Source organism: Sapajus apella, unplaced genomic scaffold (genome assembly GCF_009761245.1).
Source record: "Sapajus apella isolate SASKATOON/1434 unplaced genomic scaffold, GSC_monkey_1.0 scaffold45, whole genome shotgun sequence".
Classification (NCBI taxonomy): Eukaryota; Metazoa; Chordata; class Mammalia; order Primates; family Cebidae; genus Sapajus; species Sapajus apella.
In genome coordinates, this window is record NW_022436985.1 from 16797682 (window position 1) to 16810992 (window position 13311).

The 13311-nt window shown below is 35.1% G+C and overlaps 1 protein-coding gene across 1 annotated transcript in view; it reads right to left on the minus strand.

Moving 5' to 3' along the window:
• Window positions 1-343: 343 nt before the first annotated feature.
• The window catches only part of BMP3 (bone morphogenetic protein 3), a 28250-nt gene continuing 15282 nt past the window's right edge, over window positions 344-13311 (minus strand). The window contains exons 2-3 of the mRNA XM_032239811.1: window positions 11295-12205; window positions 344-4577 (exon numbers count right to left, since the gene is read on the minus strand). Of these exons, the coding sequence (XP_032095702.1) occupies window positions 4386-4577; window positions 11295-12205 (1103 nt within the window). The 3' untranslated portion in view covers window positions 344-4385. The remainder of the gene's footprint in view (window positions 4578-11294; window positions 12206-13311) is intronic.

Below are 13311 nucleotides of genomic sequence, written 5' to 3' on the forward strand. Positions count from 1 at the left end.
ATGATAGATGAAATAAAGTTATTGTCAAAATAGTGAGTCAGACATCCAGAGAGAAAAAATCTCCAACTATAAAACACGGAGTGTTTGGTTTAAAAAGAAAGGAAAATATGAAACAATTTAAGTTGAGTTTCTCAAGTTTGAAAAATATATTTTTCCTGATGTATGTATTTCAATATTATTTTAGAATGTTAATCATGTTATGTTAATAGTAAGTTATGATGCTCCATTTAGAATACCATTTGAAAATGTTCAACTCTATGCGTAAGCTTTATTATCTCTTTTCAAATGCAGCACACTTGTATCTGGAAATACAGTCTTTCCCAATAAGTAAAAATGAATAGGGAAATGGTCAGTGAAGCAATTTTTATTTTTATACTGTATAATGAATAGCTTTTCATACTGAAAGAAAATGATACAAATTCAACAAAGCTTATACATTGATAGTGAAGCATTCTTCACAGTTTCACTGCAATATATCCTTTAAGTGGATTTGCCTAAAGAACCAAACTGTATTTTGCATCTAAAAACTGTAGCAAAAAGGATTTTTTAACTAAAATTATAATCATAATTAAGGATGAAAATTATTATCATTATAGGAAGGCAATAGTCATTAAATAAATTAAAAGCATCTTTACACTTTTTCCATATACATATATAATATATATATTTAAAATTGCCATTGACTGTACAAGTATTAAATTCTCAACGAAAACATTTACAGAAACTAGTGTGGAAAGCTGAAGAGAAGGACTGGTTTTTAGAAAATAAGGATTATTTTATCACTTATAAACTACATTAAAAAACAACTCGGGGGCAAAAAAGATCTATACAGAAAAGTCAGACATATCCAAGATTTCTTATTTAATCTCTTCTTTAATTTTACACATCAGGTGTGCATAGCTATTTCTTAACCCAACTTTGATTCAGTAAGAAGTCAATGCCCAGACATTAGTTACTTGTTAGCACAGAGAAAAGTGAAAGCCGAAAGACTAACTGAATAATGTAATTATATAATCATTTTTAATAAATCATACTGTTAACAGTGTTACATTTGATTGCTTATGAAAATATTAGATGGGCAATAAGAGTTCTAATTAAAAATATTAAAGTAAAAAATCTTAACATATAAATGATCATTAGTTAATATATAGCAAAGGGAATGTAAAAATTTATCTGGAATATTGTAGTCCTGAGATATGAGGAATCCAATCTTCCAGTTTAAATTCCACAACCCCAAATCCTGTAAATTGTATATCATTTACACAGGTTACAAGAGAGTATTTAAAAAATATTCTATTGACATTGGCAGTCCCCTAATTTGAATTAAAGAGAACAGTTAATTGAACAAAAAGAATTCTTTTTATTAAATACAAAAAGTAGCCAGGCGCATTGGTGGGCTCCTGCAGTCCCAGCTATTTGGAAGGCTGAGGCAGGATAATCGCTTGAACCCGGGAGGCAGAGGTTACAGTGAGCTAAGATCGTGCTACTGCACTCCAGCCTGGGCTATAAGAGCGACATTCCATATTAAAAAGTTTAAAAAAGAAGAATTATTTTTTTCAGTAACTGACTGTGTGTGTGTGTGTGTGTGTGTGTGTGTGTGTATGAGCTGCATCTGGAAATAGGGATAGAGGGATTACTTGTGGGGGAAGAGAGAGAGAGAGAGAGTATTATGCATGATTTAGCAAACTGCGTTTATAATTGTAGCTTCTCTTCTCATGAATCCCAATTTAATAATTTAATATCAGGAGATTTCTAAATGTCTATGTAGGAATTATACAGAAATGAGTACCTAACAAATTGTAAATCAGGCACTTACTCAATTTTCTAACTATTCTTAGTAAATTTGTATTGATTAAAATATTAATACATTTACTTCAGTCTCTACTACTGAAAGGTGATCTTGCTTTATCCTTTGGAAATAAAACTTTTCCAATTTATACCATAATACGTCCTCAATTCAGGAGGAATTTTATCTTTGTAAAATGATAGTTACAAAGCACCCAGAAAAACTACTAGTTAAAACCTATTTCCATTGCTAACAGATTACCAAGTTTTTTTCATTGTGCTGTAATTTTATATCAATTGCTACTTAAAATATAATCATTATTAGTTGGTACTTGTAAATTTTATTATAGAGTGGGTGTTTGGCCATTGTGGGGTGCTATCTGTAATAAGTACACATTGGTTCAAATTAAGAAAGGTAACAAACAGATACTTGGATATAAGAAGATAAGAAGTGATACTGGGAATTGCCAGAAGTTTTGGTTGATACATCTCTAGAAAAATACTAAATTTAGAATTTCACCAAATTTACCAATGCAAAAGTTTTCTTATTGAAAGACAGTATGATCAGAATTGTAGTCACACTCTGGCCCACTTCTATCATATACCTTTATTTTCAAATGTTTGAGAGCATGTATTAAAAAGTAATTATGTCCTCCATCTCACTTTGAATCTTTAATTTTATGCTACAGTAACAAAAAGTGAACTAGAAGAAAGTGTAGTAACTTAGGCACCAGAACTTCACTCATTTCTTTGAAAACTGATGTGTCTCACTCACAGAATTAACACACACCACACCAACATGTGTGTACCTGAAGGCATCAAAGAGCTTCTTTTCATGGGTTCTTTTAATGGGATTTTAATAAAACACCACTTAAACCAAAGTGAATGCCATACTAGTTTATGAACAGTGAAGTACAGGATGTTCTCGCTTTTAGTTTATTAAAAGAGGGACTTACAGTGTTTTTATATCTGCACTATCATTCCTTCAAGGAAAACTGATATGAAATAGCTGGAATTATAAACTTAACCCTTCCAGCTCATGGCCAGCCTATTCATTTTACCAGTGAGGACCCTAAAGACACACAGGAAACACAGTGCCTTTCACAAAATAGATGCTCAAAACATATTTATTAAATGACTGAACCACCATAATTAGCTACAAGCAGAGACAGAACAAACTCCATGTCTTCTGATACTGCATAGCCTCTGAAATGGCTGAGATGTTTCTAACTATCAGGTAAGACTGAACTGAAATGAGATTTAACCACAGATTAGCAGTAACAATGATCTGTGGCCTGAAAACATTTCCGACACACAAAACAAATACAGTGAGAAGAAGGTTTTTGAAATAATGTTCAAGAGTAAAAGTATAAGAGGACACATATATGTGACACATAAAAATGGAAAACAAAGATAAACAAATGTCTATATTTGATTCCCATACCTGGTGAATAGTGTTTAGTGAGCTTTGCTACAGTATAGATTTTAAGACTGAGCTAAAGTCCCGATCTATGTGAAAAAGTGCCTGACTTAGATGTGACTGAAGAAAGATACTCAATATATGATTATGGTTAAATTGATCATTTAAAAAGATCTTCAATATTCCATCAGTTTTTGGACCTTGACATCTATCAATAACTTCATAGGAAGTAAAGGCATATAAAGAGAATTAAAAAGTTAATGGCTTTAGGAAGGATTTTAAAATTCAAATTAGAATAAACAAAATCATTTGTGTAAAAGAAGTACAGAAGAGGAATTACGCTTGTGTTTTCTAAAACTGGGTTGCTGATTTCTTTTTCTGGTAGGAAATGAAATGAAAACAACTGTATTTGCAATTGATAGCTGGGTCAAGTGGTAACTCTCTGTATATGCTCTTGGATTATTCTATCATATTTGGCAACATTCTCATAACTGAATGGTGTTTGCCAAAACATAAAATTTAAAAATATAAAGAATTCTGTGTAAACTGAATTATAAAACCATATTAAGCAAACCATCCTACAGAGGGCACAGGCACCTGGCACATGTACACACATACATATACACTAACGCTCAGCACACACTTTCCATTACACTTACACAATGACATGTGGGGGAAAAACAAGGGTAAACAAAAGTCTCAACAACTTAAGATAAACATCAGAGTTGATTATTTAGCACTTTCTCAGGAATTTAAGGCAATAAGCCTAATTCGAAACATGAAATTACTCTCTATTTCCCTTTAGTCATTAAATGAGTAGAGATAAATGACAGGCTATTGCTGTTTTTCCATTCTATTTTCAAAGGCCATTACAAAAATAAACCAGTGTGTTCTCTAACAGTTCCAAAAACAGTCTGATAAGTTTATGTGTTTGATTACAAAAAGAGAAATAGATGTCCATATTTACTAAAATTTTGTTTTAAGTTACATTCAGAAGCAAATACAGTCCTTCTGCTTGGGGGAAATCTTCAATCTATTTGCTCATTCCCATCTGACTATAGAAATAATCTTTTGAAACAAAATGCATTGGCAGTGCAAAAAGAAGAAGAAGAAGAAGTCCATAAAAATAAACTAATGATTGAATTATGCATTCAAATGACTTATATGCCATTGCTTGCAGTTATCTGCAAGCGCAAGACTCTACTGTCATGTTAGGATATACTTTAAGCACTACATTCTTGTTTTCATCAAAGAATAAAATACTGAGTGAGGACATCTTTTCTGGTACACAGCAAGGCTCAGGAATCCCAGGAACGACCCCCACAGCTCTCACTATACTCTGGATTGTCGCATGATTTGATGGCTTCAAAGACTAGAAAAAGAAATGAAAGAAGAACACATGTGTTAGGTGGAACTGGTTTTCTACTCCTCAGTCCTCATTACATAAAATACTTATTTAATGAATCTGTTTCAACAATTTAATTAAACCTGTGGCATCATTATACATTCAGGCCAATCTCCTCTACCACACTACCAAAATGGTTATTATTTATTACGTGCCTGCTGCTTTCCAGGCATGTTATATATAGTGTCTCTAATTCTTACAACAAAACTAACATTTCTTACATTTTACAAAGTTACAAAAAGCATAAATGCCATATCTAGGGTCATATAGCTTGTAAGTGATAGAGGATTTATACCCAGTTATCTCAGCAAGAACCATTTAATTACAAACAATTTAGTCCCCAAACATGGAATTAATACATTCTACAGTGTTTTCAATAACAGGACTGCAACAAAAATGATTTGTTTTTGACCCTATATTAATCATAACCCTAACGAGCACTCTTCTTAACAGAGATACATTATTGCCACTGCTATAGTGATATTTAAGCATTGTTAAAATAAAACCAAGCAGGTCAGAGGGATATTTATTTATTTAAGAGTTGCCAAGATGAATTGTATGGTGACTATTCCGCTACGTAATTATTCAACTCTCTTTAGAAGCACAAACTGGGGGTAGCAAGACCACACCACTGGCCACTGGGGGTCACTGTTACTCCACTGGTTTAGAATTAAACATGGTGGTGGTGTGTTCTAAAGTGAGCCATGTACTCTGGGGATTACCTCTGGGCATTACCAGGGCCTAAAGTTATTCTATGGATGCCAGACCTTTCACCAAAGAAGTCTGGGTAAGAATCTCTTCCCTGAGAAAAAGCCAAATGGGACCACTAACATCCATGTGAAGCATGTGGTTTTATTTAGAGAACCCATACAGCTCTACTCTAGCTAAAAGTACTAAAGGGACAGTCATTTTTGCAAGCCCAGAATGTTAGGTATTGCCAGAGTGGTAAGAAGGACTTCCTAAGAGATGCCACACTGTGCAACACCAGTTTTTCCCGATGCCTCTTTTAGGCAGGTGAAAATAGTTTTGTTTTAAACACATCGAGAAACAGAAATTTGGTAACTTGCCAGAGACCAATTCAGTGGTAGGATTTCGACCAAAACTTTTACTTTTTAATTTTGGAACTTTGAGCCATGTTTTTCATGACTCAGAGGAACACCCGCCGCAGTGAATTGGTATTTTAATTTCAAACTCCTAAAACTCCCAGCATGGGAAACTGAAACAAGTTAAAAAGTTAGGGGTATATACAAACCAAGGGAGAAACAAATAATATAGAAAGCAGGCATACTGTTTTAAAAAAAAAAAGGCAAATCTCATTTATCTCATCCCATCTTTTAATTTCAGTGAAATAAAATCCATATATCAGACTTCAACTTTATTGTGATTAGGCATAAGGAACTAAGTAATTAGTCTTAATGATGGGCAACTGTTCTTACTCGTTTTTTCCTAGAGATTTTCAGTATATGCTGGTTAACTTTTAATTAATTAGCTTTAGTTAAGTGCAAAGCAAGTTATTCCTTCCTGAAGGAAAGAAAGCCCATACTGCTTTATTTTGCATATTGTATGCCCTGCATCAACAATACTATCTGTGTAACTTACACAAACGGTAATCAGTATTGTGCAACAAATATCAATAGCCATTGCTTGTTTTTGCTATTGGTAATTTCTAAAGAAAATTTTTGCAGCCATCCACTTTTCTTTACTGATTTGAAGTTATTTTTATGAGTCAATCATCCAAATAGCTTGTTTATTCTGTTTATGAAAGCAAAAGTGATTCTTAACCCGTATTTTCCAAAATTATTCTGTTACTTTAATGTTTAATGACTTCTGTAATATTTGAATTTTATACAAAGTGGATTAACTTAATTAGATGAGACCTTGGGTGGTAAATACTGCTGTGCATTCCTGTTCCTGTGTGCCTAGTATAATCCAAGCACAAAATAATTACTTGTTAAATGGATGAAATACTGAAAAGAAACAGCATATCCTCCATTTTATCCGTTTCTGTGGAAATAATTCCTATCAACAAAAATACAAGTTTCTGTGTAAATGACCTGGTGTAGATATGGAAAATATTCATGGGTGTTTCCTAGGAAAATTCCTGTCTTTTATTTTTAAGCTCCAACGAACAAATGATAGATTCAGAAACTATGAGTATATGAGTAGTCTTTAGTGGACTCACTGAAATTCAGATAGAAGCCCCTCATTCTGCATTGGTGTATCTTATCAGGAACCTAGCAGATTGCTAGGGAGTTTCCCCTGTTTTTGTTTGTTTGTTTGTTTGTTTGTTTCTCAATATGAAATCCTCTGATCAACCTGCCATTACCAGAAACAATTACATCATGCACAAAAACTCCATGCAGTAATTTGCTGGTGTAAAGCATATTGCCAGTACAGATCTTCATTTGTTTCTGAGTTCAGATCATGTTTCTCATGATTCCTTACTAAACAAGTTACAAAATTAAGAAATATATCAATTACTAATGCATATATGTACTACTTTCCTTACCAGTTGCTCTTTCTAATGAGGGTGAAAACGACTTCAACAGCAGTTAGGTAACTTTTTGCTTAGGTAACTCAGCACATCAAGATTTAGTGTTTTTAGGGTTCATTTTTATGACCAGAGATTAGAATTGGAAGACTCAAGAAATTGAGAGTATATCACTTTTAACTCATTAAATGTGAATTTCTTCTTTATATGGAATACTTGTTTCAAAGTGTTTAGATTCTTTGCTGCCTAATTCTATGCTTTTGCTATTTCTAGCTTTTGCACAATTGCTCACCGAAAAAAAAAAAAACAACAAAAAACAAAAAAACCAACCACTTCATTCCTCTAATCCTTATTGTTGGTTCTTTTGGATCTCTGTCAGCGACAACAGCTCAATCATTTTCATTTAAAATTTCTGTTTTCCATATTTTCTAAGGTGATGAGGAGAGGCAAAGGTATAGAACTTGGCTTTAACTGTATGGGTATTTTTCATCTTATGGCAGAATTCCAAGAATCTCTCTCTGGGAGAACAGATTGGCTGTAAGGGCTAGAAATAAAAAAAATCCAAACTGCTGTGTCTGTGAATGAAATCTACAATGGTCAGGCCTGCACCTGCCAAGCTGTGTATGATGTCCTCAAGTTGAATTTGATTACAAATGCATTAGCAGGGGAGAGCATGTCATCAGCTAAGAGCCTTCATTCCTGACCTGGGCCATGGAGGTTTACTCCACAATTCTTCTAGCCCAGCCCACATGGGTGTGATAGCCCAGAAACTATCTAATTGGAATCAGTGAAAGGGCAAAGCCTGGAATTTGGGAAAGGCAGAAAGAACACAGCTGTTCTGAATTACAGAACAGGTTGTCAACTTTTGCAGACGAAAAGCCCCGCCATATAGAACAGTCTTTGGTTCAGGAGGCCAAAAGAAAGGAGGGCCAACAAAGCAGTCTAGCCTGGGAGAACTTTCTCTGGGTCAAAAAGCATATCTAAAGTCTGAAAAGTCTTTGGCACCTCAATTATTCCACGTTTTATACTGATGTGACCAGCAGCCTTTATTCTCCTCTGTTGTTTAGAATATATTTTTATTTACATAGTTCACTCTGGTTGCCGTATTGGACACTGTACTGATAACAGGGATGCATTAATTACCCCTAATGTAGCAGCTTCATTTGGCTTCATGTTTCTCATCTTTTTTGGTCACTGTACCACTTGAAAGACACAAAGCCTGGAAGACTTAAAGGGAACCACTAGAAAGCTTTAAAAGTTAAGCAGATCCACACAAGGTGTTGAGAGATTGAGAACTCTATGTAACAGCCAAACTTCCACTCTCAACTTCGCAAAAGGAAATCTGAAGCTCAGAGAGAAAACTCCACACTTATCCCTGTTATGTCTCCCTGGAGTTCTGATGCCATTCCAAGTTTTGACAAATATTATGAGGAGTTCAGTTGCTGCAACTATGCTCTCCTGATTCTCTTACTCTCCAGAGAAACTTCCTTGGAAGAGCTCATGGACTGTTGAACCCACAGGGAGAAACCTATTGTCAGCTTTGTGATGTTTGAAAAGGGACTAGAGACATTTAGAAAACATTTTCCCACCTTACAAATTTTATTCTCTTGATCTTATTTCCTACTCAGTCTTTTTCAAAGTCCTACATTTGCTTTTCTTTCTCTTTAGTCTCAGAAATGGCCATGAATAATAATGTCAATAATACGTGTTTATTGAGAACCTACTATGTGCAAGGTGCTCTACTGTCTCATTTTCCCACTGTTTTTGTTATATAGAAACTATTATTTTTATTATTTACCATATGACCCATTTCAAACTGTAAAAGTAACTGGTAGAGAGTCTGAATAACTTCTCCAAAGAGTCACAGCAGGTAAGCGGTGGAATCAAGAGTCAAGCTAAAAGGATTTGACTTTCAATTTTGGTAATCAAAGTGCAATTTGTGGATCAGCGGCATTTGTATCACCTAGGAACTTGTTAGATATGCCGAATCTTAGGCTCTACTCCTATAACCACTGGATCCAAACCTACATATTAACTAAATCCAGGGCAGTTTGCCAGCACATTAAAGTTTAAGAGGCCCTGCTATGACCAAGCATGTACATTTAATTATTTTCCTGCACTAACATATTTCTCTACTTAAATTTATTTCTGCTATTTTTGCCTTATTCCTCATCAGTTCTTAAATTATTATTCTTTAGATCATTAAGAACCATGACAAAGCTCTTCTGAAGCAACAGCAGGTTTCTGAACAGTAAAAGCAAGTAGAACCAACAGATGAGATGGACAAATTGGAAGTAATTGTGGAGGGGTGGATACCAAACCAATTCTCCAGAGCTAGGGTTCAAAAGCAAGTCAACAGAGTATCTCTGCTTTGTCATGGCTTCCTGAGTTCTGAAAATTATATTCAGGGAAAAGAGAAAAACTCCTTCCCCAGGCTACCCAGAACATGTTACCATTTATAAATGAGAGAGATTATTTAGAAAACTTCAAGACCCAATTGAAGTCAGTTTTCCTGGGTTTAAAGACAGATTTTGAAACCATTCTTGCCTCTCAATGCCACAAGGCAAGCCACACGGTAAACTAAAGACTCATCACTGCTTGTTACATTTGCCATCTTTGTTGTGCGTGTCTTTAAATATTATCTCAGTTGAACAAGCTTTGTTTGTTCAGTAAAATATCCTTTATGAATATTTAGACAAGACAAGGCTCTTTATATAATTTCAAGTGTATAGAATTCATACTTTCTGCTTGGGTTTATGAAACATAAAATGATCAAAAATTCTTGAGAAAGAAAGAGTTTTAGAAAAGTATGATAATAAGAAAATAAAATTTCAATCAAGTTTGTGGCCCTGAAAAGGCTAACCCAGCCTTGTGCAGTGAGCCCTTTGCTTTTTTTTCTTTTTTATTCTCTTCAGAGACAGGGTTTCACTGTCTCCCTCTGTCACCCAGGCTGGAGGACAATGGTGCAATCAGAGCTCACTCCAAATCTTAGACTCAAAAGATCACCCTGCCTTAGCCTCTAGAGTATCTGGAAGTACAGGTGCATGCCACTATGCCAGACTAACGGCCTTTGCATTTATGTGTGTGTTATGCTTGGCATCCCAATGATTATAGCCAAGTATTACATGTGGCTAGAACATGAAAATGCTATTTTAGAGATGTATAAGCAGAAGTTGATCACTTGTTAAGACAAAGGATTTTTTCTTCATCATCATACAATAGCAAAAATTGACTAATTTCAAATTTTGAAAAAAAAATTATTCTTCCTCTGAATTCTGTTCCTTAAGCTACTTTAAAAAAAAAAATAACAGAGATATAAACTTCTACAAGCTGAGAATGGAAGTGAACCAATAAGCTTAAATGAAGCCTAAAGAGCATTACTATATTTTACCATAGAGTGTACTATTTAAACTTAAATTCAAAGAGAACGGTCACTTGAACTTGCTGTGCAAGTTGGAGGTAGGGATTGGGGATACTTCTGCAAATGTATTTGTCAGGAGACTGAGAACTGATATGCTAAAGTACAGACCTTAAGGATTTTGGAAGAGACACAGGTAAGCTCTGACAGGTTGAAATTAGTCTTGGAAAAAGTTTACAGAGTCATCATATCCTATTTTGCTTTCTTTTTTTGATGTTTATCAGTGAAGCAAATGAATTAAGGATGTGGTGGATTTCACAAGGCCAGTTTACCTGACTCAGTCCTGATCCTGACCTCTGTGGGAAGAACTCATCTCAAAAGAGGGTATTTAAAAAATGTTCTGCATTAGGGCATCAATCCCATTAGCTCTTCTCTGTGCTCCCATGACATTCACTTATTCTTTGAATACTCCTCAGAGATCAGCCTTCTACCATCTGGGACTTACTTACGTGGACAGGTGTAGGTTCACACATAACTATGTGACTGAATATGCACCATGTTGAGAAGCAACACAAAAGGATGTTTTACACATACTTTTTTTCTCGTATTTTTCTTTATACCAATACTGACTTCACATTACTTTAACAACCATTAAAGAAAGCATAACCATATTATCTATGATACTTTAGAATGCATTAAATAATGGTCCAGATGGATTTTGCAAATGGAAACACACACACTTACACAAACCCCCTATACATACACTCAACTTAGTCAACGTGTCTTTCTACCTATGGAAATAGGAAGGAAGTACAGGACAGAGAACAATGGGTACCTTTGGCATGGGGAACTGGCATGCTCCAGAGCAATAATAGGCATCAAAGGACTTGGGGGAGATAATCCATTCGCTCCAGCCAATATCTGCAAAGTCTACTTTAAGGTATCTCCTGGCACAATTCCGAGGTTCAATCCATTGCTTTCTCCTTGCCTTTTTAAGGGTCTGCTCATCAAACTGGAGTGTCTGGCTCTTCTGATGAGGTCCCTTTCTCTGTTTCTTTTTGTTCTTACTCTTTTCAGGAGCCTGAGTCTGAAGGGTCTTGTAAGGCTTTCTGTCCTCCCACACCTCGTCCATTTTATACTGGTATTCTGCCCCAGGAAGTTCATTGTTCTGCAGAGGCAGCAAGACCCCAGTAGAGCGCTTCTTCCTCCGTTCAATGGAAAGGGCAACTCTGATGTGGCTATCCCACTTGGGAACAGATCCAGTGGGAAAATCCCGATGTCCCTGTAAGCTTGATACCACACTTTCTGGCTCAGAAATGGCAGCATCATTGGCATATACCAAGATATAAGGCTCTGGAAAAGGTAACATCCTCTTTGGCAGCTGGTGTCCCTTGGAGGTAATGTTAAATCCTATGAGGAAATACTCATTTTCTTTGGCCTTCCTCAGGAGTTGAGTGATATCTTTAGACAGCCAGGACATGATATCTCGATGAGATTTGCCCATATCCACTGACAGATGGCCAAGGAGTTGACTTTGGTTTCTGTTGAATTCGAGGACCCATGCGGAAAGATCGATCTGAATATGTTTCCTCTGAGCATGATGGGAGCATCCTCCAGACACTGGACAACTCAGGCTGATGTTTTCTAGCTCTCCAATATAGAAATATAGTGTGGCAGACAAAATGTTTTCAGACTCGGTTAGCGACGTCAGATTGAAAATATGCAGTCCTTTGCTTTCAAGAGTTTCTAGGAAGGCAAAAAAAAGAGAGAGAGAGAGAGAGAGAGAGAGTAAACAGGACTAAACAAGACCCTTACCTTACTATATGACAATTAAATCAAAATGAATCAGAAACCTAAATATAAAAACTAAACCCATAAAATTTTTGAAAAGAAACCTAGGGGTTAATCTTCGTGACTTTGAATTTGGCAATGGCTTCTTATTTATGACACCAAAAGTGTAAGCAATAAAAGAAAAAGTAGATACATCAATAAAATAGGAAAATTTATAAAATAAACTGGGCTTCATTAAAATTAAAAACTTTTGTGTATCAAAGGACATTATCAAAAAGTGAAAATGCAACCTACATAATAAGAGAAAATATTTGCAAACCATACATTTGATAAATCTAGTATCCATAATGTATATATAACAGTTACAATTGAACAATAAACAGACCAATAAACCAAATAAAAATGGGAAAATTCCTTGAATAAACATTTCTTCAAAGAAGATATACAAATGGCCAAAAAACACATGAAAAGATGCTCAACATCACTGGTCATCAGGGAAACACAAAATCACAGTGAAGTACTACTTGACTATAACAAACAAATAAACAAAAAAACCCAGAAGGTTACTGAGAATGTGGAGAAATTGGAGCACTCTCAAATTGCTGGTGGGAATGTAAAATGGTTCACCTGCTATGAAATACTGTTTGGCAGTTCCTCAAAAAGTTAAACATAGAATTATTATAATTCTGCAATTGCTCTCCTATATATACACCCCAAACAATTGAAACAGGCATTCAAATAATTACACGGTTATAGTAGCACTAGTCACAATAGCCAGAAGTTAGAACAGATCAAATGACTACCAATGGATGAATGGATAAATGAATTGTGGTACAGCCATACTATCAAATATGATTCTGCCATGAAAAAAATGAAGTACTGACACATGCTATAATGTAGATGAACCTTGAAAAAATTATGCTAAATGAAAGCCAGACATGGAAGGTCACATATTGTTTGATTCCAACTATATAAAATATCCAGAATAGTAAAATCCATAGAGACAATCTCAGATTGTAGTTTGCTGGAAGCTAAAGGGAGGGGCTAATGAAAAGAAACTC